The sequence below is a fragment of the Erithacus rubecula genome, assembly GCF_903797595.1.
Source record: "Erithacus rubecula genome assembly, chromosome: 6".
NCBI classification, from domain to species: Eukaryota; Metazoa; Chordata; class Aves; order Passeriformes; family Muscicapidae; genus Erithacus; species Erithacus rubecula.
The window spans coordinates 7,810,693-7,834,829 of record NC_136688.1 but is presented as its reverse complement, the minus strand read 5'-3'; the positions used below and the strand labels follow the sequence as shown (position 1 = coordinate 7,834,829).

General features: G+C 38.6%; 1 protein-coding gene across 1 annotated transcript in view; it reads left to right on the top strand.

The window, feature by feature from the left end:
- Positions 1–4,137: 4,137 nt before the first annotated feature.
- Positions 4,138–24,137, top strand: part of LOC306803965 (uncharacterized protein) — a gene marked incomplete at its 5' end in the record, with an annotated part of 42,635 nt that continues 22,635 nt past the window's right edge. The window contains 3 exons of the mRNA XM_079309987.1: positions 4,138–4,309; positions 5,894–6,072; positions 10,675–10,750. Coding sequence (XP_079166113.1) covers positions 4,138–4,309; positions 5,894–6,072; positions 10,675–10,750 — 427 coding nt within the window. The remainder of the gene's footprint in view (positions 4,310–5,893; positions 6,073–10,674; positions 10,751–24,137) is intronic.

Sequence of the window (24,137 nt, the reverse complement as noted above, 5' to 3'; positions counted from 1 at the left end):
CTCCAGCACCCTGACAGATGTTGAACTCTGCTCATAGGAACTGATGGAACTTAATCTGGTTTTATACTGGGCCTAGCAAATGTCAGTGTTTAGAGATCATTAAAAAACATACAAGTTGTGATATCTTCAGATAGTGACAGTAAAAAAGATAGACTGTCATGCCAGGATATTTTATGCAGCTATTCCTGGATTGTATGGTAATTTATAAGTTAGTTTTCATTCTGTAAATAATCACATTTTTGCTATTTACTGCACTTTTAATGTTTCTTGCAACAGCATTAAAACAGGCCTAGATTTCAGTCAAGGGAGGAGTTTATGCACATGTCTATACCACACTGTGCAGCCTGTGGTGCACAGTGCAACTCTTCTGAATTTACAGCCCACTGGGCCTGGCTAAGCAGTTCTTTCCTGTGGCAGAACAGCAAATGAAAAACACCCTTAATTTCTAATACTGAATGTATTAATAGATTGGGATGATCACTATAAGACCAGCAGACTGTGCAAGTGTTCTGCATATCACAGAAATTAAACCAAAACCTTATAGGATATTGTATTCTATGGTATAAATAAAGGAACAATATAGAGCTTAGATAAAGTGAAAATCAATTCAAAATTAATCTTTAAATCCTACCCAAACTCTGTCCTGTATCCTACATGTAATTTTGAATCCCTCAGGCATCTTCAGTGCAGTATATTATTATCATATACAGGTGGGCTTTGGCTTATGAAAAATAACATCAAAGAATTCAATGCTTTAAGCAAACACTGGACACCCCTCTGTTTCTTTTTCCCTGTGGCCTCTGAGGGCTTTAGAAATATTGGTTAACTGGCTTTCATCCATGTTTGTGATGTACTTATAAATATTTCCCACTTATAACTGTGGAAAACAGCATGACAAGCTAATGGAATGAGTGAGCAGCAGAGAAGGAAATTGAACACAGCCCAAGGACCTGGTGGCAGGATTATCATGGAGCAGTGTTAAATGAAAGCATGGTGAGACATCTCAGGTTTGGGATGCTAAAACCTTTCATTATGGAAGAGGGGATTTGGCTCTGACAGCATGCTGCAAATGATGCTTAGCACCTCCAGTCCTGGAGCAGTGTCAGGAATCACACAGGGCTTGTTTTACCTACAGGGCAGTTCTGCTCAGTGAGGGAGAATGGGACAATGCTCAGCCACTGCTGCAAACTCACCAGTGCCTTACAGCTCCAGAGCAGCTGCAGGAGCCTGGCCAATGCAGATACAGCAGCCATAACCCCAGGTTATCTCAAGGATCATACAAACAGCATGGATTTTCTCCAGAGAATGAACCATGAAGAATATCCTATACCATTCAGGAAAGCAGGAAGTCTTAATCTTTATTTTTGATCTTTTAAATACCACAATGCTCTCTGCACTCTTAACTGGAATGACCCTGCTGGACAAGGAGCTCACAAAGATGACCTTTTGAGGTGACAGTCTCACTTCCTAGCTCTTGCATCATGTCCAAAGCTCTTCCCAGTGTGCTGTGTTGCATCATGCCAGCCTGAGCTTGGTGCCATGGGGCTGAGAATCCCTGGGGGCAGGAGAGGCAGCCTGGGCTGCACAGTGCTGGAGAGGTGGGAACAGCCTGGGGACATGCAGCCCCTCAGCTGGGAGCAGTGTGCTGCAGCACACCCTTCATCTGCTATCTAGATGACTCATATTGTGAAAGGATGTTTAATGGAATGGGAATATGCAATTTCTTCCTTTTGCTGGTCCTAATTAGGGCATACTGTAAATATGAGTATATTTATAGCCACAGAACTCAACCTTTTACTCCACTCCTGAGAAACCCACAGAATTAGTCTGATTCTGTTTATTAGCTTTTACTGCTCCCAAATAATGCACAATTTATTAATAAATTCACACTGGTTGTCTCACCTCTTCCCGGATGTCAGTGCTACAATGCCCTTCTCATTTTGAGTCAAGGTCCCATTATTAATTCAGCAGTTTGTAATTAAATGATTAACTAATCATTTTTTTTCCTCCTGAGTGCCTGTGTGAATGCATTGAAGACTGATTGATTTAACTTGGGTCACTCAGAGCCTAAACACTATGAAGTGTGAGAAACACAGGAGAGGAGGCTGTCTGAGAAGGGAGTAGGAGGACTTGTGACTTTTAGCCTTGTGGATGTTTTCTTGAAAAAAAAAGTGGTTCTTGAGCTAGGAATTCAAAAATTACACAGAAATTTGTGTTATTGCTTTACCTGCCAAAACTGAGGTTCAGATTTTAAAATGTATGTGGACAGCATTAGCTGTGTTCTCCTCTTTTTTTTTTTTTTTTTTTTTAACACTGTTTCATCATATGGGAAGAAATTGAGAATTCTTGTAATGGAATTGAGGGTGAGTAAACACCAACGGCGATGCTGAGCATGAGGTGAAGGGTGGCACTGCAGTCCTGGTGCTGGTTTTCTCAGAGAAGTTCTGTTTATAATTTTCCTCACCAACCTGAGCAGAGGTGTTTCTGCAGCTCCTATGAAAAGATGAAATGCTCACATAGATGTAAAGGGGTAGGAGATGGAGATTTTTGTTTCTTGCTCAGTTGTATTTTGCAATTGAATGGGTGTTTTCTTGCTTTCTTGGGGAGCATGTAGGTGCCAGAGGTGGTGGTACAGCCTGAATAGGTCGGTAAAATTTAATGAAGCAGCAAAGCTCAGCTTTTCCTAATGTTTTCTGTACAACGACCCAGCCCCTGGGAAGAGGAGATTGATTGCCCCAGGGTAAAGCAGGTGGAGGTTCGGTACTGGGCTGGCTGCAGAGCATCATTTGCTGGTACTTGCAAAGCAAGGCAGCTGGCTCCCTCTGCTGCTTCCAGCACAATCCCAGTCGTTTTAAGCACGGAGAATTTGCCTCCTCCAAGTCCTGCGGGTTCCAGTATCGTTGCACCTCCTGGTTTTAATATGCTCTCCTTCCATAGGAAGGAGCTGCACGTTCCCCCTTAGCTCAAAATCTGTGCAAACACATTAATCTTTACAAACATTAATGTATGTATTTATAACCGAGAATCAAACTGTAATGTGGCAGCTGAGTGTAAGCATTTTAGGTAAGACCTCCATAAAACCATAATTGCACCCATCTGTTTCCCTTAAGTACACAGCAGAAAACAGTTAGCACTTACTTATATCTCTTGATAGCTCTCTCTCAATCTGGTGTTATGGGGAAAGAGGGAAGTTAATTTTCTCTTTTATTTTCTTTCTAGAAAAAGATAGTGCTTAAATTCAAATTTGTGAGAAAAGCAAGCTGAAGGTGTTTGTCAAAGGAGGTTGATTTGTAGATGGAGAGTGTCAAAGCAACAGTTTTTTCTCAAGTCTCTCTAACCCTTACGTGCCAATTATGAAAAAGACAGAACAGGCACATTTCTAATAAAGTTGTGCCCATATAAATAGATATTAACGATAAAAAACTCCCACATACTATTTCTTAAAAATATGAGCAGTTTTATCCAAACATTTGGATATGAAAAGTGCTTGGCAAATAGCTGTAAACTGAATTTTCATTGAGAAGATGCACAAATGAGTCTTGCCCTTTATGGCCTTGCTGTTCTGGGATTATTTGACCAGATGAGCTTCACCTGGGGTGAATTGGTGAACACCTCAGTGAAAGAGGGGGTGAGAGGCCAATCTTCACTTTGACTCTGATACATTTTAGATAACAAAAAAAAGAGAGAATAATATTGGGAAGTGAAAAAAAAATAGACTACGAGAAGCTGTCAGCTTGCAGGGCTTTTACTGCACTTATTGATAACCTTTTGGGGACATTATACAGTTAGGATATTTGATGGTGCACACTTTAAAATACGGTCACTTACTTTTGCTGGCTACAACCAAGTTCCTTAAAGGTAAGCTCCTCATTTCTTTTGAAATGCCCCCGTGCACTTGGAATCGTCTGCGGGCTCTCAATGACTTTTGGGCTCATTTGAAGGAATTTGAGACCTTCCACAGCCGAAGGACCGTGGGACACTCCAGCTGGGAGCGGGATGAGCGAGGGGACGGGGCGGTGCTGCTCGGCAGGGGAGGATGTGACCGGGGAGGGTCCCCTCATCCCGGGCAGGCTCCCGGGAAGTTTGCCCTCATCCCGGTTTCCCCCTCCATCCCGGCGGGTCCCGCGGCACCGGTAGATGGAGCTCCAGGATCCCGGTTGCTGCCTGAATCGGGATCAGCAGCGGGATCGCTGTGAAGGGCCTGCGGCGCCTCGGTGTTTCCCTGAGGTGCTCCCGTTTGCTCTCTGCTCTGCCGAGGAACTTGAGAAATCAATTCGAGCGCAGCGCTTCTCAGGAGCTGAGGAGTCAGGTTAGCTAAAAAAAAAAAAAAATAAAATTCCTTAAGTGTTTCACGGAATGACCCAACGATGTGTTTGCGAGGGACCTCAAAGATCACTAAATTTCCATGCCTTTAGCTGGGGTAGGGACACTTTCTCCCAGACCAGGATGCTCAGGGCCCCATCCAGCCTGGCCTTGAGCACAAAATAATGGACCATCCACAGCTTCTCTGGGCAACCTGTGCCAGACCCTCAGCACCCCCAGAGGTAAGCATTTGCTCCTGATATCCAATCTAAACCTACTCTCAGTTTAAAATCATTTCCCCTTGCCCTGGTGTGTGCTCCTGTAGTCAGTTCTTCTCTGTCTTTCTGGTAGCTCCCTTTGGGTGTGAGTGGGCTGCAATTTGGTCACCCTGGAGCTTCCTCTTCCCCAGGCTGAACAAACACAACTCTCTCAGCCTTTCCTCACAGGAAGAGTTCTCCATCCCTGTGATAAATTTGATGATCTCCTGTTGCTCCAACAGCTCCATGTCCTGGCAGTGCTGGTGCAGCTCTGCGGGTGGGGTGTCACCAGAGCAGAGGGGCAGATCCTCTCCCTCCCCGGCTGCCCACGGGGCTCTGGATGCAGCCCAGAACAGCCTTGGGTTTCTGGGCTGAGAGCTCACTCTGCTGGGTCACATCCAGTCTTTCATCCACCATTTATTGCTGGGTGTCTCTGCCTGATCCATGCTTCCCAAATTTCACCTGCTGACAGTGACACTGCAGCTATTAACATCGAATCATCACCAATTGTCAAGGCAATGAAATATACTGGCACTTACTAAGCCTATTCTGCATATGGTGTCCATCTAAGCAAAAGCTTCTGTGCATCCATATTTAGGCTCTTACTAGAATCACATGACTGTATGATAAAATACATAATTTTCTACCTCAGGGAATTAGTTTCCTCAGGTGTTGCTGGGGCAGGGTGGCTGATGGCACTTTATCCACTGTGTATTTCATGCCAGACCTACCCAAAAGAGAAATAAATCTCTTTAGGCCCAAAGGAGAGAAGCAGGTGTGCTCACACATCACAGGATAAATATTTAGATAAATAGCAAGGATATCTAAAGCACTATCTAAAGCTTTCCCATGGACTTTTGGTTAGCACACACTCATGCTGGACTCTGTTCAAAGCACAGCTAAGTAGTGCAGAGCAGTCAGAACTCTCTAAATTCCCCTTGCAGATAAAGAAGTTTAGATGTCACATGTCAAATGTAATCTGACCTCAGGGGTTTCAGCCTAGCCTTTGACAAGCATTTCTCACCCTTGAGAAAATGCCTGGCTTTTGAAACAATGCTTCCCTTCAAAAACTTTGGCTTAATATTGTGGGCATGAAGGTCAAAATTGTCTTGTACTGACTGACAGGAGCACAGCAGCTTTCACAGTGGTTCCTTTCTTCATGTTTGGCTTTTGCTTATGCTTAACATTTTGAACGAGAATATGAAGAGAATGAGAAAGTATCATTTTCTGTGCGAGGTTTTGATGTGTTTTGTCTTTTAGCCTCACTATTGTTATTGTATTGTCATAATAGTGAATTCTTACTCTCCTATTAACTGATGTTCTTTATCTGACAGCACTGTTTACTTTTGTTGGTCTTAAGTTTCTGGCAAGGTACACAGATAATTTTGACTTGAACCTTTCAGTGGAAGCATACAGAGACAATTCAGTGTGTCTCCTCTGTGCAGACTACCAATGGAATAAACAAAGAATGGACCTGTGCAAGCCAGGTCAGCTCAACCCAGACAAAATGAAGGTAAATTGCAGCACAGGCAGGCTGGGAGCAACCACCAGAAGGGCTGGAAAAGGTTATATTGAAATTATTCTAATTCTCAGATCTGAATAGATGTTGTAAAAGAGGCCTGCAAATTTTACATGTGCAATTGAGTCTCAGAGGCAGCTAGACAGCAGACAGCTGGGGAAAATTCCCCTGGGAACAGCCCTGCTTGGGTTAGATTGCACGTGCTTGTCATCACCCACCCTGTATGAGGTGCTCCCACTCCTGCCCTGGGTGGCTGTCAGGGCTGTGTGAGCTGGCTCCTGGCTGCTTTCCTGGGCTGGGACAGCATGCCAGGAACAATGCACTTGTTTGGCAGCTCTGGATTGGAACATGAATCTGCAATGTGGGTGTCTTGGAGGAGCCCGTGTTGCTCTCGATTCACAAGCCACAGTGATCAAACAAGCAATTTTTTTTGATGTAGCTGGCATGTTCTGTGTGACCTCTTCTACTGGAAGTGGCCTTTTCTCAGAGGTACCTGAGTCACTTGCTGTCACCTCAGGCTACACTTGCTGTGATGTATTTTTTTCCTCAGACTGAAACTGAAGTAATTTAGAAAGAATGCCTGGAAGGCCAAGAGAGAGATGGCTTAAGTAGTAGGGCTCTTCCCAAACTCTCAGGGATAGCAAATGTTGGGGAATTGAAGTATATGTATAACCCCTTCCTTTTTTTTTTTTTTTTTTTCCTAAATTGCCTTTTTGCCTGAAAGGCATTGCTTTTTATTAAATAAACCTCTGCCAAAGCTCTCTTAGCATTGGTACTTGTGGTCATGAGCCAGGAACAGAGCTGGAGGTGCTGTGCCTGAGCTACAGTGAAATTGTAAATGGGGACTCCTTCCTGAAGCTCACTACATGCAAGGAAAAAGTCAATACCCCTAAAGAAATGAGAGCACAAGTGGTCAAATTTTAGTGGGAATGCCATGAAATAGTATGCAAAACAGGGAAAACCCCATTTTCTCCCTAAATCACCACAGGAGCCAGGTTATTCCAGGGCTGACAAATACATCCCCATATCATCTAGGAGTTTTGTAATCTTTCTTCAGGAAAAAAAATAATGTCAACTGTGCTGGCATACAAGGAATGCATAATAATCTACCTGGAGAAATGGATACATGTTTTACCTGAGTCTCTAAAAGCTCACTTCCTAAATGAGTGAATATCTGAGATCTGACATCAATTTTTTGGAAAGGTGACCTATGTGTTTGAATTATACTGGTTTCAAAGTCATGTAATATGTGAATATCAAGAGCTGGGTACAATGTCTTTAAACCTGGCTTTTAAAACTCCTCTGTTTTAGGATTAATTCCTTCTGAAGCAAACCTGGGGAATCAATAGTGAGTCTGGTAGGAGATGCCAAGCTCTTAAAAACACAGTGGGAGAGGCCACTGGGGTGAGCCACTTCCAGTCAGCATGAACTAAGTGCCCTGAGCTAACTGAGGGATTTTGCAGCACCTTCAGATTCCTTTTTTATAATGTATAATGAGCAGAATAAAAGCACTGTTTAAAAATAGAACCTTTTAATTTTTTTTTTAACTGAAAAATCAAATATATTTCAATCAGGTACTTCAGGCATTGGTACCTATGAAAAAAAAAAAAGGACATAATTTTTGGCATGCAAAGAATATTGGAAGATTTAGAAAAGAAAATGGATAGCTATTGCATGGAGTTAACTTTTGGTGTGCTGATCCCCAGAGGTGTTGCCCCTTGGGCTGGGAACTGGCTGCAGGCACAAGCATTGGTGTGATATTTGCTGCCTCTCCAGTGGTGATTAACTTTGGAAAATTAAACTGAATTAGTAATTAGTTGAAGTACCTTAGATGACATGTTCCTAGTGGATGTTATGATTTAAGAATTGCACATTTATTAGAAACACCTGTATTAAGAGTATTGTTTTGGGTTTTTTTTCTGTAAATTAACTTATCTAGCTCTTAATAATTCCAATGCTAGGGATTAAAGTGTCTGCTACAGGCAGCCCATGCAGTAACTCCTACTGTCCCACTTCTCCCATTTTTGTGAATAAACAGGATATACAAATACATAGGAATGGATTCACCTGCAGGATGTGTCCTGTGTGCAGGGACAGCCTTGTGCCTCCAGTCCTCATGAACTATGGGCACATTACCTGGATGATTCTGAGTTTATTTGCATGTCAAAGGTGATTTATGGGTGGTAGTGTTTGTTTTAAATAAGTTAAAAAATAGAGAGTTAATCTACCCTACAGTTTATAAATTGTAAGTATCTAGGTTTTTCTGGGGTAGCAGATGAAGATTTTGGTGTTCTCTCTTCTTTAACAGTGTGTCTGTTTTCATTATGAACTGAATTTGCAATAAAGTACAGGGTTTAATTTTGATAAAATTATTATTGGGTAATGTGCATTGCTAACTTTTTCTGTTTGCCCATAATAATCCAGTTTACCCAGATATACAGAGAAGGCCATCTAAGAGTTACATGACTGATTGCATGTTAGCAATATGAAATGCCACCTTTTAAAATCAAGACATAAATAAGTCTTTTAACTTTACTACTACTTTTCCTCCTCTTTCCCAATAATGTAGCTATGACCTGGTTGTGTTGCAGTACAAACATTGAGATTCCTTTATCAAATCTTCTCCATAATTGTGCAGACCTTGATCCTATAAAGCCCTTGCATTCTTTACACAGAAGCTTTGTTTTGTTTTGTATTATTCCTTTAAAGATGGAAATAATGGTTTGCAGTCAGTTTATTTTGATATTCTGAAACCAGTAAACAGTGTGCATGTCAGGGCTAAGGCACAAGGGTTAGCTGCAGAGTCTGGCTCTGTTACAGAGCTGTTCTGGGGTGAAGATATGTGCTTAGTGTTCCAGATCTCTGAAATAATTGATAATTCTAGAGAAAAAAAAGAGTCAGTTAATGAGAAGGAAAAAATTTTTTAATTATGTAACATTACATCATGAAGAAGACATGCAGTGAGAAGGCAGGATTGCATCTGAGTGTTTTCCAGCATTGAAAATGTGGCAGAAACATTGTTCCTCAAAAGTAATGTGCTCTTCTTGAAATGCATTATTTCCCAGAAACAGGGGAGTTGTGGGGATTTGGGTTGGTGTGATGGGGATTTTAACTCACCATCTGCCTCCCTAGACCCTAATAGCCTTTCATTTATTTCATATTCACTAGAGCATAGAAAATGCTCAAGGTGTTTAAAATATTAGGTGATTTTAAAAAAACTGGATAAAAGAAATTATAATTATTAAGTGTTGGGGGAATTACAGTGAAAAGTTTCTGAGTGTTTTCCAGGAGGATGCACAAGCTCAGACTTGCCTGATCTATTTCCTCCTATGTCCTTTCCAGTCTCTTTTTCTGAGCCATTTGGGAAGCTTCCTTATCTGCACATTGCTCTGTAAGGGGTAGCTGTGCCATCTGCATATTATTGTGAATTAGAGGATCCATCCATCTACTATCTTTGATGAGTATGGCTTTCCTGCAGGACTTTGTTAAATTGTGTAAATTTAATTTTCATATCCCTTCTGGAATATTGAACAAAACTAATTTTATGACTGTAGGGTTTGAAAGCAGAAGGGGCAGTAAGTTAATATAATTAATCATTGTGTCATTGCTGCAGAATAATGGACTAATTCTCTTCCTAATTTCCAGTTACTTATCATTTGAAATCTCTCAGGGAAAACAGCGTGTAGAAAGAACAAGGAGCAACCAATTAATATAAGTGTTTTGTTTCATCATCTTAAGCAACTGTAACAGAATGAGGAAACTCTCGTTGTGATTTATTAGTTGCATTTTTTGAATTTTTGTATACAGTTAGATATTTGCCTGAACTGCTTCATATGGGAAAAGTAATGAATTTCCCCATATTGACATATTTTTGTGCATCAAATTTGCATTTTTTAAAAACAGTCAAGTACACAGAATAATTAACTTGAGTTAAAATGAGCAAAACAAGCCATCTAAAAACTGTCTGTTAGAAATTTTAGATAATCTTCATGCCACCTCTGAAAAATTAAATGCCCCCAAAATTATAAAAAATCAGGTCCTAATTTGGGCCTCTTAAATGAAATGCTTATGTTTTACTTACAGGACTGTTAAAAATGTTTATTTTATAGCTGATCATTTCAAATGTATTTACTACATGTCACTCATGGTGTGGGACTGTGAGTTCTACTAAATCTGCAGGTTCAGGTTTAGACTGGCACAAGAGAGGTATCTCTGATTTCCCCCACTTGGTTTGGAATCTGGATGGTTTAGAGAGAATAGCAAGAAAGTGAAAGAGAGCAAAAAGGAATGAAGCACTGGGCCATACTGGATCAGAGACAGAGCTAAGGGAGGAGCTGGGGGGAAAAGTCATTACAGAAATGACATTGTGGACCCTTAAGATGCAGCTTAAGAGTGCCAGATGAGGTGAGGGAAAGACAGAGTGGAATGGAGGAGGGAATGGGAAGTTTTGGCATGTGTGAGTAAGACTCCATGGGATGGGTAGGACAGGAAGTGAATAGAAGAGGAAGATAATTTGGTGGCTTCTGTTGCTGTATAGAGTTCAGCATGCTGGAGAGTATTTAAAGGCTGAACTTTCAACTAAAAATTCTCATTAAGGAGAGGCCCAGTAACCCTGTCTGTAGGTTGAAGCAAAAACACCAAAGAAGGCAGCATTTTCCCCACAGTTTTTTATGTAAGTACAGCTAATTGAACTGAGCTTGGAGGAAATACTAACCTGAACCTTTTTAGTTTCTTTCCTTGAACAGGAGTTCAGCATGGACTGTGTGCTAGTTTGAAGTTTTAGTAATTTGGAACAACTTTAGTCACTGCTGAACCCAAATGAGAACCAAACTGAATAACTAACATATTGGATTGTCTAAGTAGATGTAAAAATTCAGGATCAGTTTGTGGCAATACCATTTTCTGCATTTTTTGTTTTGATCCCACTTTTAATTATCCTGCTCAGATTCCTTCCAGGCTCCTGCTTTTAATCAGGTGGTGCTATAGCTTGTGGAAGACCTTCTGGTGGGATGAGTTGGAGAGAATTCATGTTGAGGTTTAGACTGTGTGTGAATAGCATTGGTCAGAATCCTTTATTTTTTATATTGCTTGATGAGTGCTTCCATCCTCACAATGAGCTTCAGGAAAGGTGCAGAGGAATTAGCTATGCACTAGGGAGAGTACTTCTCCATGTTGTGCTGTGCTGCCAAGCCAGCTGTCCTCACTGCCTAATTGTCAGAGGAGCACTGCTGTGACAAGTGACTTGGAAAAAACAGGTATTGTGTGGGTTTTCATCTAGAACTGACACGAGGTGTTTTTAAGAAAAAAGGCTGGGAGATTCATATAGAAATTGCCACGAAGAGTTCATGCCAGTTAGTTGTTAGCAAACTTAAATGCTGCACATGCAAGCTTTTGGAGCTTGATTTTTGTTTTCCTCAGTCTGGAGAACATAGTGCCAAGCACCCATTTTTTATTTTAAGGATAGTCTCAAAGACTTGATTGTTCTTTCATCCTAATGTTGTGCTGAAGGTAGTTCAAAGTTATAAAGAGTTATGTATGCTGTGTCTTAATGAAATGCTTGTCTGAAATTGTACTGATAGCCTGCTGTGAAAAAATCAATTTGCCATCAGCAACTGAATGTACTTGATGCTCAATTTAGTTCACCCAACTATTTCACGTTTGTTCCCTGTAGTAAAACAAAAGGGTCCTGAGAATTAATTACAGTGTTAGCATCTGCTCGTGGCAGCTTTGCTGATATACTTGGTGGAATAAGATACTTAAGGAGGGAGGGAGATGGAGTGGAAAGTTTTTCCCACTGCCATTTCTTATGCAAATATCTTTTAAAGGACAGGCTCCTCTGGTGTTTCCTGTATTTTTCTTTCTGCATTAGAGCACTCAGTTGTGTTTAAAACTAGCAAATACTAATTGCTTCCAGATAATTTATGTCACTTTTTCATGGTTTATATTTCCATAGCTATTGCTGGCTGCACAGTGGAGTACTGTCTATTTGAATGTTAGTAATAACATTTCTCAGTTTAAAGTAAACTCCAAACATTTTGGGGGATTTGTAGATGAATGAGAAGCTGCTGAAATTGCAGGTTCCTGAGATTCCCAGTGTCAAATCTTGAGTTAGTGTAATTCCAACCTGCTGTGCCAAGCACACTGTGGAATAGCCTTGAATGCTGGACAAGAATACTTTTGTCTAGTGCAAAGTCATTTTTGACACTTTCACCTTTCTTATAGCATTAAAAGTTTCAGTGTGCCCACATGCCAGCCTAAACTGAGGTTTTATTGTGCTGAACATTGTAACTGAGCTGCAACACAAGCACACAAAATATCAGCAACTTCAGGATTTTAATATTTGATAATTTTGTATTTTAATGCATATTCAAGTAAATAAATCTTGGTCATTGGTCTAGGAAAAGGATCAGGTCCCATACTTTTTGCCCAGGCTTTTGATTTCTTTTTTGCTGAACCATCACAAGGTATGAATTATCTTTCTTGGAATGCTTGAAAAAACGTGATCTCTCAAATCTAGGAGATTTTCATTATTTGCAAGTTGTCTGTAAGTTCTGTCATGTTGGATTTGAATCTGTATTTTGGAGAGGACCACCGTAGATTTCTGTGACAGTGCTTGAAATTTAATCTTGTCATGAATGATTGTGAAGCCTGTAATGGTGGTAAAGTTCTCCTGTCTGCATTGGAGAACAATTTCACTTCATGTAATTATAATAAACCCCCTAAATTTGGTGAAGTAAGACCAGGTTCATTTAAATCTTCGATCCATTAGGTTGCCATGTACCAAATGAGTTTAACTTCTCAACTTACAAGAAGATTGTTGAAGAAGTGCCTGACTCTGGTGAGGTGCAGTGGTAATTAATACTGAAGCTAAAATAAAATTATATAAATTTAATATTTAATACATTAATACTCTTATAAAACTGCAGTAACATAGTGTGGCATTTAATGTGCACACCTGCATATCGTGTTCCTTCTACCCTCTAAAATTTTAACTGAGGGTTCAAAGAGTCTTTCTTTGCTCCCCATTGCCTCAGCAATGGAAGAACATTTCTGTATTTTGCAGATATGCCTTATTCAAACATCACATGGCATGAAATTTAAACTCTCTGCATGTAGAACAGTTTTTGAAAGAACTTTTTCTGTTCTTCCTGAGTAAACACATCCTCAAAAGAATTACTTTTGTATCTGCTTAGCAAGGCAATCCTAATCAGGAAAAAGTAATATTTCTTTATAAAAATAAGGTGGTTATTTATTAAAAGTGTTGCTGAGAATGTTTGTGACCTCTTTAGCCATGAGCAGATACTCATGGCTAAGGGAATTGAAAACTAGTGGTTTGCAAAATTCTTGGATATAGTTCTCATCAAGGTATGTTTCATGTGTTGTTTGGCAATATTGAGGGGACAGAAAAGAAGAAACCTGTTCTGTCATTCTATAATTTTTATACTACATAGCAATTGTTACCTTGAAAATACATTATGCATGTTTACATAAGCTATAAGACTTCCAAACCAATTTTTTTCTTTGTTAGCTTTGGTCCACAAGGAGTGCAGAAGTGCAGAATCTTCTGATCTCCCTTCCTTGCATGAGAAATAATTGTCAAAAATAAGTGTGTTTTTTTGAATACTCCAACAAAACAGAAATGGGAATTTGTATGTGCCATCAATTTGATTTCAATTTGATTGGAAGGGAAATAATTTTTTTTTTTTTTTCTTTTTGTGTGGGAGAAATATTCCTCATAGCCTAGTATTTAATACAGCTGAGAGGGAAACTATAGGTTTTGTACACTGCTTAATTTCTCTAGACACTGAAATGTCTTCACCTGGAGAAGCAGCCTATTTTTTTGTCTAGCATTTTTCATTAGAGGTACTAATTAGCAGTTGCTAACAAATGATGCTGTTATGGATTAATACTCAGAAGTGCAACAAGGATGGATGGATCCACTTTGGATCCATCACTGAAATTGGGGACACCTGCTCTCAGAGCTCTGGGCAAGATACCAAGTGCAGAAATGGTATTGAAACACTGTGTTTGGCATATTTAATATGGTTTTAAATAGATTGTTTTGTGGATTTTTTCAAAGTAAGCATCCTTTGTGGAGTTGTCTGCACTGCTTGGAATTGGACTTGATCATTCAGATTGTGCCAGGTAGAAGCTCCAGTGGAGGAGTGAGGGGACTATTGTCCTTACCCATGTTTGGTGTCAGTAAAATACAGAATATTTTGTTACACTCCTATTTAACATAGATCAGTTTTCAAGCCAGATCATTGCCCTGATTGACTCCTTACTACACTTGTTTATCTCTGTGGCAAAAAGACTTTTCCTTCAGCTTTGAAGAGCCTTCATTGCTTATCTTTCCTTGATTTGTGGTAGCTACATACACCACAGTGCAACCCTCACCTTCTTTTGTGGTAGCAGAAGGTTTCAATAAAATACTTAAAATACTTCAGGAGTTGAACTCATGTGTGTAGTTAGGAAAAATAAATTCAATAAGGTCCTTCTTTCAAATAACCCCCCGTCTGTTGACCATGGTTGGACATATGGGGCAAATGCACACATAACAAAACTTTCTTTTCTTCTGTTCTCATTTTAGTTCAGCTCATAAATTTGCCAGATATTGATTTTTCCCCCTAATTTTCCTAAAATAATCTATTATAAAATCAAACTGAAGTTATTATTTATGAGGTTACAGCACAGCTGCTAATTTTTTGATGCTCTTGTACCTACAAGAAAACTAACCAAATAGACTTTTTATTTGAGGAATTTTTTTTATTTTATTGTTTCCTTGTTTGTTGGTTGCTTTGCACTGAAACAATGTTTTCATCTGCTTCCTTACCCAAGGCAGCAAAGTCTTGTTTTGAACTTGTCTAATTCCTCATATTTTTAGCATGTAGGTACAGAAAGGTTACAGGCTTGTATTTTTTAGATGATTTCTCTTTTCATGTATTGTCTGCAAACCAGAAGTTTAGAGGGAAGGTAGGGAATTATATTGGAACAAGTCTTTAATAAGCCATCACAACAGGTACATATATTTTATTGGAGGCTATTCCACAGCCCAATGCCTACTAAGATAAATATTTATGTAAGAGAGTGGTTTTTACCTGCATATCTTATTTCATTTATGTTAGTTTTTTTTTTTTTTTTTAACAGTGGAAACCACTTCATATCCTTTGTACAGAAGTCTGTGCAAAAATTCTGCAATAGCTTGTGCTGTAACTGCAAAAATTTTAGGGATCTTCCAGTTGAAGAAGTTTGGAACAAGTGAATTAAATTTGATGGCAGACAACATTTAAGGAGGAATATAGACAGTTGTGTTGAAGGGGAAAAATAAAGTAACAGAAAGAATTAACTTTTACTCTTGACATTTCAGTAAATAACTATCTTGCAACAGTGTGCATAATTCACATGCCCCTGTTTGTATTCTTAAATTTTGAGAGATTTCTGCACTTTACAACTGTTCAAACTGCATGTTGATGGCAGTAAAAATGAATGATGTTTAATTTAGTACCACTGAGTTTTCATTTTCAAGGAATATATTAAGTGAAATGCACAAATGTGCTACACTCTGGAAGATTCTAGGAACAGTTTTCCATATCTTTTTCCCCCTTTCCTTTGAGAGCCAATCATTGAGATTATAGATGTTATTTTGAGATTTTTGCATAAAGTAGATAGCTGAGCATGTGTTTGTGTGCACTCAACCATGTGTGCTCCTGGGAACATTTTATTTAATGTAAAAGGGAAATTGGTACCTTCCCAGTTTATGATAACAAAGTATGGAATTGGGGAATACAGTCATTTGATTGTGGCAGAAAACCAAACACCAAAGAACAGCACTGAAAACAAGACAGCAGGGTTAACATAACTTTTAGGGAGAAATGTGTGTTTTGTTGCTTAACTTTTCCTTCTACTTAATATAATTACCTCATTTGTGACTTTGTATTAAAATCTGCCTTACTGTCATGTGAAAGCTAGTTTTTAATTAGTGCTACCTTCAGTGCATTTTCAGAGACCCGCTGAAATCTGCAATTACTTGCAATTTTATAATTAATTTTAAATACATAATGACATAGCTGTTTACCTATGCAATCTATGTACTGGTATGTTACTTCATGCAGCATAGAAGGCTTTTTTTTATTTTTTTTTTTTTTGGCAACCCATGTTTAGCTGATGTTTGTTTTCATTTTTTAATGATTCTGTGATTAATGATAAACCTCAGCTTGTAAAATTGTAATTTTTGTGTGTAAGTACTGAGTGAATGAACTATTTTGCTTGGTATCAGACAGGTTTAAGCCTGGCTTTGCATGTTTAAGCTAGCTTTATTCACATTATAGAGTTTTCATTATGAAAGCTTTAATACTGAGAATACCAAGTATCAGTACACAGAATACCAAGAGATTTTTCTGCAATCATGTCTAAAGCACTTTATCTTTTATATGTACTCTGGGAGAAGTGTTGAACTGAATGCCATGACTCACAAATTGATCCCCATCTCAATGATAAAATCAGTAAACATTTGATGTGGAAGGAAGAAATATTGATGATTTCCAAATTTAAATTCTAACAAGTCTTTGTACAGTGGCCTCCACTTTTCATCTGAGGTCACAGCACCTTTTGCAAAGGATAACTTGATCCTCTCTAGGCTTATAAAAAAGGAAATGTAGAATAAAGATGCCACCTTGTGGGTGAACTAAATGATGCAGTAGATGATTCAAAATGTTTAACAAATAGATTCCATGCATTTGTGAGTGGCTGCTGAAAACTGAGTCTGTATTTTCTTAAACATTTAGAGTTATTTTTGGAGTTTACATTCCTGAATTTTTAACGAATTGTCTGAGTAATACAGTTGGACCATTCTGGAGTAGGTGTTAAATGACTGCTAAAAATCTTGCCCATAATCACCCCAAAACTTTGGCATCAAATTCAATGCATTGTTCCTAATGTATTAAAAGACAATTTTAATGCTATCATCCTAACCTGAGTGGCAAAAAAAGTGAAGATTTTGCAGATATTCCCTGTATGCAAACAGAATGGTGGTGCATTCAAGTTCCTGTGCTGGAATTCTCAGTATATACTAAGATTAACACATTACAAGTGTTAATTTGTCATTCTTAACTGCATGTCATGGATTTCTTGCAGCATTCAATGAAACACCAGGTGTCTATGGACCTCAGTGCCATGGTTTTGAATCACCTTTGCCTTGGGCAGGTTTATATAGAATGCTCTGGATTTTTAGGACTTTATTTCAGTGGTTTTTGACTTGTTCAGTGGTAATGGCCTCTTACAGCTGCTCTGTATGGGGAAGACAATTGAGAGAAATGCTACTAATACCTCTATTCTTGTATAGATTTTTAGAGATTCATTCATTTTGGATTTTGGAAAAAAATTAATTTTTGCTGTGCACCCCAGTTTTCTTGCATAAGAATCTTACAGACTCCTGAGGGTCACTTAAGCCTGTTTGTGGCATTGTGAATCTTTGATGTGACACTGGTGTGAGGAGCACTTTCTGCTTATTTAAGGTACTATGAGCAACATTGTGTTCCTTGGGATGTGAATTTATTTCTTCCTGGTTTGTCTGCAGGTTTCAGGGGGATTGTTAATGTAATCAATGTAAATACCTTGGCAGGATTCTTCTTTTTCCATGAAATTTGGTTCATATTAGGCAAAGGCAACTCCTGTCCTTTCCCTTTTTAATGGACAATTGGATTAATGCAGGTGGGGGCTCTGCTGTGCAGCTGAGCAAGTCATCACTGCCAATTAATTTCTCCACATTTGGCATCTCAGTTTTACAAAGGTATAGTTTTACTACTAGCCAAGAGATTGAGACAGACCTTTCATCTGGCAGCTGGAATGGTAGAGGAATTCCTGATACAGGTCACAGCTCTGAATTGTGCTTCTTGCTGGAGTGCAGCCCCCATGAGCTGCTGAGGAGATGTGGGAGGCTGCAGCAGCACAGTCTGCCCTGTAAGCTCTGCTGTCTCAGGGCTCTCCTGGGGGCTGACACTACTGTGGTGGCTTTTCTAGGTTGATGTTGACCACAAGAGGTCAGGTATTTAAAAAAAAAAAAAATTACAGCACTCTGTAAAATATTCCTAGCCTGAAGATGTTTTAGGCTGTTCTGTGTTATCTGCCTTGGGCAGCCTTAGGAAATAATCAATGATATCAGAATCATCCAAGAAGTCAAGCAATAAGTGCTAGATGAAGATTATATTTTGTGTATTTATGTGTACACCTTTTAAGCAATCCAAGCTTTAATAACCCATGCCCCATTATTTCAGTGGTGTTTATGTATATTTAAACACTAGTGCAAGAAATTAACATTGTGTTTGCTGGTTCAAAATCTATTACTGCAGCTGTCTATTCCTAATGTTCTGTAAGAGTGCTTTAGATTTGAATGATTTTTCTCTTCTATGGCAGCTGAGTATTCTGAACTTAATGCTTTGTGCACTGCTCAGATATTACGGGGTGTACAAAATATACCCTGAAATTCATTCAAACATTTAAAACTTATTATGTCTAGCAGAGACAGATTTAAGATTACTGAGGTTTCTGGTTGAAGTACTCCAAGCAGAAATCCATACTCCATTTGGTTCTGAAACATTTTGTGACCTTAATTTTCCAGGTATTTTGCCCTTCAAATTGAAGATAGTATTTTAATACTATTTAAGTCTCCTGAAGAGCCTTGTAATATGATAGGCTTAAGTTGTGAAACATTTGAACAAAATGAAGGATAAAAAAGTAATTTAGGATTTTGTATTTTTTTAAATGTATAGCAACATAAAGACATGCATCAAATAACACATTGAAAAAGGCAATAAAAATTGCATCTTTTCAGTGCATTTTTCAGTGAAATTATGTGTACATGCAATCAACTGTATTTCTTGTATGAAGGTCTTTCTTTGCATTTGACTTTTTTAGGCAGAGGCATTTCCAGGGATTTGTCTTTTACCTTGTGGTATACTTCACATAAAATTTTACCTATAGAGCAAATGTAGGATCACATCTCAGGAGATGAAAGAGAATTGCAGAGCTAAACTTACTTTGTGGGGAAAAAAAAAAAAAAAAGAAAAATTAGCTCAAAAAATCTTACAGGAAAATTTAGGGAAACATTTATGTTTTCCTACTAAAAAACACAATGCTTTCTTTCAGCAATATCAAATAGAAGCAAATGAAAATTATCAGCAGCTGGTGGTAAGCCCAGCTCCATGAGATGTTAGAACTGGACCTAATAAATGACAGCAATGGCTTCTGGTATTTCATCCCCTTTAACATAACCCTTGAGCACTCCCATGGCTATGCAGTATGACAGAGGCAAAATACACCAATGCCAAAAACCTGGAAAAGAGGAAGAGTGTGTCATTGAACTATAAGGGCACTTATTCTGGATGAGAAATTATTTATATTCATATTATATTTGTATTTTTTATAAGTGTATATCTTAGGTTACCCTAAGTTTTGAGTGCAGCACTGAGACATTTTTTAGTCACAGCTTCAGGCTGGCCATTCTAGGTACTGAGCACAGGAAGGAATGTAAAACATAACCCAGCAGGCAGCCATTAATTGCATTTTGCTCGTCTGAGCTGCTGTTTGCCTGTTCTAGGCTTTCCCCATGTATTTCACTAGCTGTTTCCCAGTCCTGGGGGTTTGCTGAATATTTGGGATCTTTCTCTGAGAGCTGCAAGTGGTCAGTGGTGGCTACTGAATTGGGTCTTACTGGCTGGTCCAGTTCTGGTGAAATCAGAATAAATTCCTTTTGCTGAGAAGAATGCCAGTTCTGGTTTTTAAGCATCACAGGCTGCCTTGGCACTTGGTGAGTGTGAACATTCACCCTGTATTTCTGCCAAACTAGGAGCAGGACAACTGTGAGTGCAGAAAGGCAGCCAGGAATCTTGAATCAGAGCTGTGAAAAATGATGTCCCCTTTAGTCTGTGCTTGTGAATTTTATTTTGCCAAAAACTGCAAACTTGACCTCTGATTTGCTAAATTTTGCTAACTAGCAACTGCAAGCAATCTAAAAAAGGCTGTCTCAAAATTATTCAAGATCATATATTTGTTGATTTTTATTTTTTTTGTTTCATCTAGAAAGCTGTGAAATTTTGTGCCTACTTTACTGAGAGTAATTAGCCCAGCACTCTGAAATTCACAGAGTGAAGGGAGAAAGTTAGGAAGATTGTAGAAAGTAAAATGCCATTAGAATATGAACAGGTTAAAAACTTACAAAAGTTTCCAATGTTGGTGGGTTTAAAGAAATATCTTTGTCAGATTTCTGGAAGTACTGAATATACACCATAACACATCCACTTACTATTTAGGTTTTTTGTGAACCATAGGTTTTGTAATCCCATTAGTCTTCATTGAGAGAACAAAGTTCAGACTGATGCTGGAAGGATGAAGCTGTTTTTTAATCTTACTCTCACTGAGAACTAAATAAACTTGTGGCCACTGTTTCTGCCATTTGCAGAATCTCTTCACAGTGTTATGCCACTTGTAATTGTAATCTTGTAATCTCTATGGCTCTGCATAGCAAACACATTCTGGCATTCTTAAATGAAATTAAAATTTCCTGTTCTTCACATTCCAGTCACAGATAAAAAGTTTTATCTCATAAAATACTGAGCAAGAATGTTTCTATCTACCATTTTTACAAGAGAAGAACAAAACTAAGTTTTATCTTTGAAAAAACAACATGATCTTGTCCTCTTAATTGAAAGAAGAGATCCTTTGCCTGTGAAAATTAAATCCTCCACAGTTTGTAGTTGCTTTTCAAACTCCTCAGCCTGACAGTGAAATCGTGTAATCTGATAATAGCATGCCTGAGGCTTATTGTGATTTTTTTGGGCAGTGGTATTAGCAGATGCTGTGCTCTGTTGATTTTAGTCACTTAGGATTTGATCCTGATCCCACTGACCTGAGAGTAAATGTAGTGTGACTACACTGACTTCACTGGAATTACCATAAACGTTTCAGGGTAACTGAAATCCACATTTATTTAATCACACTTGTAGTTCTGCTGTGGGCTTTTCAGAAGTCACTAAAGAAGGAAAGGTATGAGTGACTTTCCCCATCTCTTTGTGACATCTTTCTTAACTCAAAGAGTGTTTGTTGCTGACCAGTTGTTAGAATTTCTATGTATCTGTCTGTTTGTACTGATGACTCAAGGTCTTTGTGCTAAATGCATGCACTGGTTGACTTTCCCTTGTCTTACAGCCAGTTTGAGTTGCTTTAAGATTCCTGTGCCTTGTCACTAAAATTTCTCTTTATTCATGAACCCTCTCACTGACTTTATAGTCAGTTTGAGGCTGATATGAATATATTTGAGTGTCTGTGGTTGGATGCAGTAATTTGACATGTTCTAGAAGTGGTAAGCGGTTGGTGTTGGTAAGTGGCCATAAATAAAAACTAGTGAAATGTAGGATCTAATCCTGCAGTCATTTTTCCCCCTCTGATGCTGTCAATGGGAGATCTGTCTTTATAACAGGGACTAAGGTGTCAGGATTGTACAGAATAGAAATTGTAGCTTGTTCACAGCAGATTTTATAGCACAGATGTCTTCAGTGGCACAGACGTGAATGTTTCCTATTTAGTGAAGGCTTTTTCTTAACTCTGGAGGCTTTTCAGACTGGCAAATCAAACTCTCCATAGCAGACCCTTCATTTTTTTCTTATAATATAATAAGACTAGTTAATTTGATGCTGAGCCTCGTGTGCTTTTTTGCTCCTTCATTTTACTGACCAAAGAAATTTAATGGGAATCCTGCCCTGCTTTTTTTCTCTTTTTTTTTTTTTTTTTTCCCATTTCAGCATTTCAAAACTCCAGGTAAAAGATGCTAATGGATTAAGGTGTGAGAGATATCTGTGTTAATAACTACTGACTACTACTCATAACTGGTGATCAAGTAATCACCAGTGTCTGTAATCTGTGATAATAAACTGGTTCACTGTATCTTTCATGCATCCTCAGTGTAATTTAGGGATAACACAGAAATATTAAAGAGAAAAAATAGAAGGAAAAATAATTAAAGTGGTTTTTTAGCTGGTATTTTGTGTAAGCAGAATTTTAGCTGTGTCCAGGGCTGTAATGCTGTGCAGGACACACCTGGCACTAGGAATCTCTAGGAAAATGTTCGTGTGCTTTTTAGGAATTCCTAGCCTGCTTTCTAGGAATTCACCTCTCAGCTTTCTAGGCATTTGCACTGTGCTTTCTAGGAAGTGCCAACTTCTGCTTTCTACTTATATTTCCTCATGACTTTCCAGGATTATTTCCTCAGTTCTTTTGTAGTTTTCCCCCCTCAATTTACAGGAATTGCTTATGTGCCTTCTGAAAATTTCCTCTTTCATTTCCAGGAATTTACCTCTGGTTTTCAGTAATTCTCTATCTGAGCTTGCTACAGATTTAACCTCCCATGTTTTGTGAATTTTCTTTGTGCTCTCTAGGGAATCTCCCCTCTAGGCAGGTGTCCTCCATAGATTTTTGCTCTGTACTTTGTAGGAATTTACTTTGCATATTCTAGAAAATTTTCCTTGTGCGTTCAAAGAATTCATCTCTGCCTTCTAGAAATTTTCTCTGTGCTGCCTAGATATTTTCTTCTACAAGTTCAAGTAACTTACCCTCTGCTTTCTAAGACATTCTGTATGTATTGTGTAGAAATTTTCTGCAGGTTTTTGAAGAATAAACCCTTTCTAAGAATTTCTCATGAGCTTACTCAGATTTCACCTTTCATTTTCTGTGACTTACATCCTTTTAATTTAAGCTAAGGGTAAAAACATACTACTCACAAATAGTTATGTATTAATTTATTAACTAGTAGGATCAACTATTTATGTGGTTTTATCTCAGGCCTTTTGTGTCTCTCAGTGTTTCCACAGTTTTGTGTGGAGCCTTTACTTTTTGCAAGCTTCAATGAGGTTCTGGCCCCATTTTTTTCTGTTCTGGGTGCTGCTGTTCTATGAGCAAAATTGTAAGATGATGCTTCAGTGTGCATTCATAGCTCTTGGAGTACTTGTCTTCCTGTAAGAATCATTTGCCATGTAATAATATTTTAGAACGTTAATTGTGATAACTGACGTTATCTTAATTTAGCAGATAAGGAAAATTGTAGCAGGAGGGTGATGTAGCTTCTCAGCTCCCAAAGGAGCTTAGAGAAGATTTAATTTCTAGCTCAATTTAGAAGCAGATATGCCAAATGTAGAAGTGAACAGCCAGTAAGGGTTGAGCCCCAGCATTCCAGTTTTCTTCGTTTCTTTAAATCAAGTTCAGGTATTGCAGATGCTAAAAAATCATGAAAGAATTGAAACACAAGTAGCTCTAGAATGTTAGTTTCTAACATATTGGCCACACAGCTCCCACATTCCCACACCAGAAAGTTCAGAGTGGGAGTTCCCAGTGTGGCCATTTTTTATTCATGATGGACACTGTGTGTCTTGTTGCTGGTCAAGGTGAACATGCCAACTAAATGCAACAAAGGGAGCCCTCAGTTCCTTGGATCCCTCACAGTTTTAATTTTGGTCAAAAGCACCTACAAATACCTGTGGGTTGGGGAATAAAAGTAATTTCAAGTTGCTCTTTGGTCACATTGTCAATTCACAAAGGAAAAGAAAGCAGACTGCAAATATGTGATGGGGAAATACCTCTAAATGCTGAAAGCTGTCACATAACAATTCTTCCACTCTTTCTCTGTTTGTGTCACATGATATTAAAAAGAGACATGTATTAATCTGCCCCTCCTGTACAACTTTGAGTTGTATAAAATGTGCTTTTATCATAGTTACCTCGAGTGGTTAAGGCAGATAATTTGCTGATGGAGTGTTTGAGATTTTTATCTATCCATGGGGCAGTCTGCTACACCCTTTGCTCATTTTTTAATTGGATAATTAAATATGTTATAGCTTCTAGTTTTAGAGATTAATAATAGCTTGCAAAATAATCTGTTAGGTACACAGAGAATGGGGTAGGCTTTGCCTGGTGTCTTGGCCTGTGGTTCTGACACCCACAAGGGTCTGAGAAATACCACATGATTCTCATGAGGGGATTGAAACATCATGAATAGGAAATCTTAATCAAAAGCT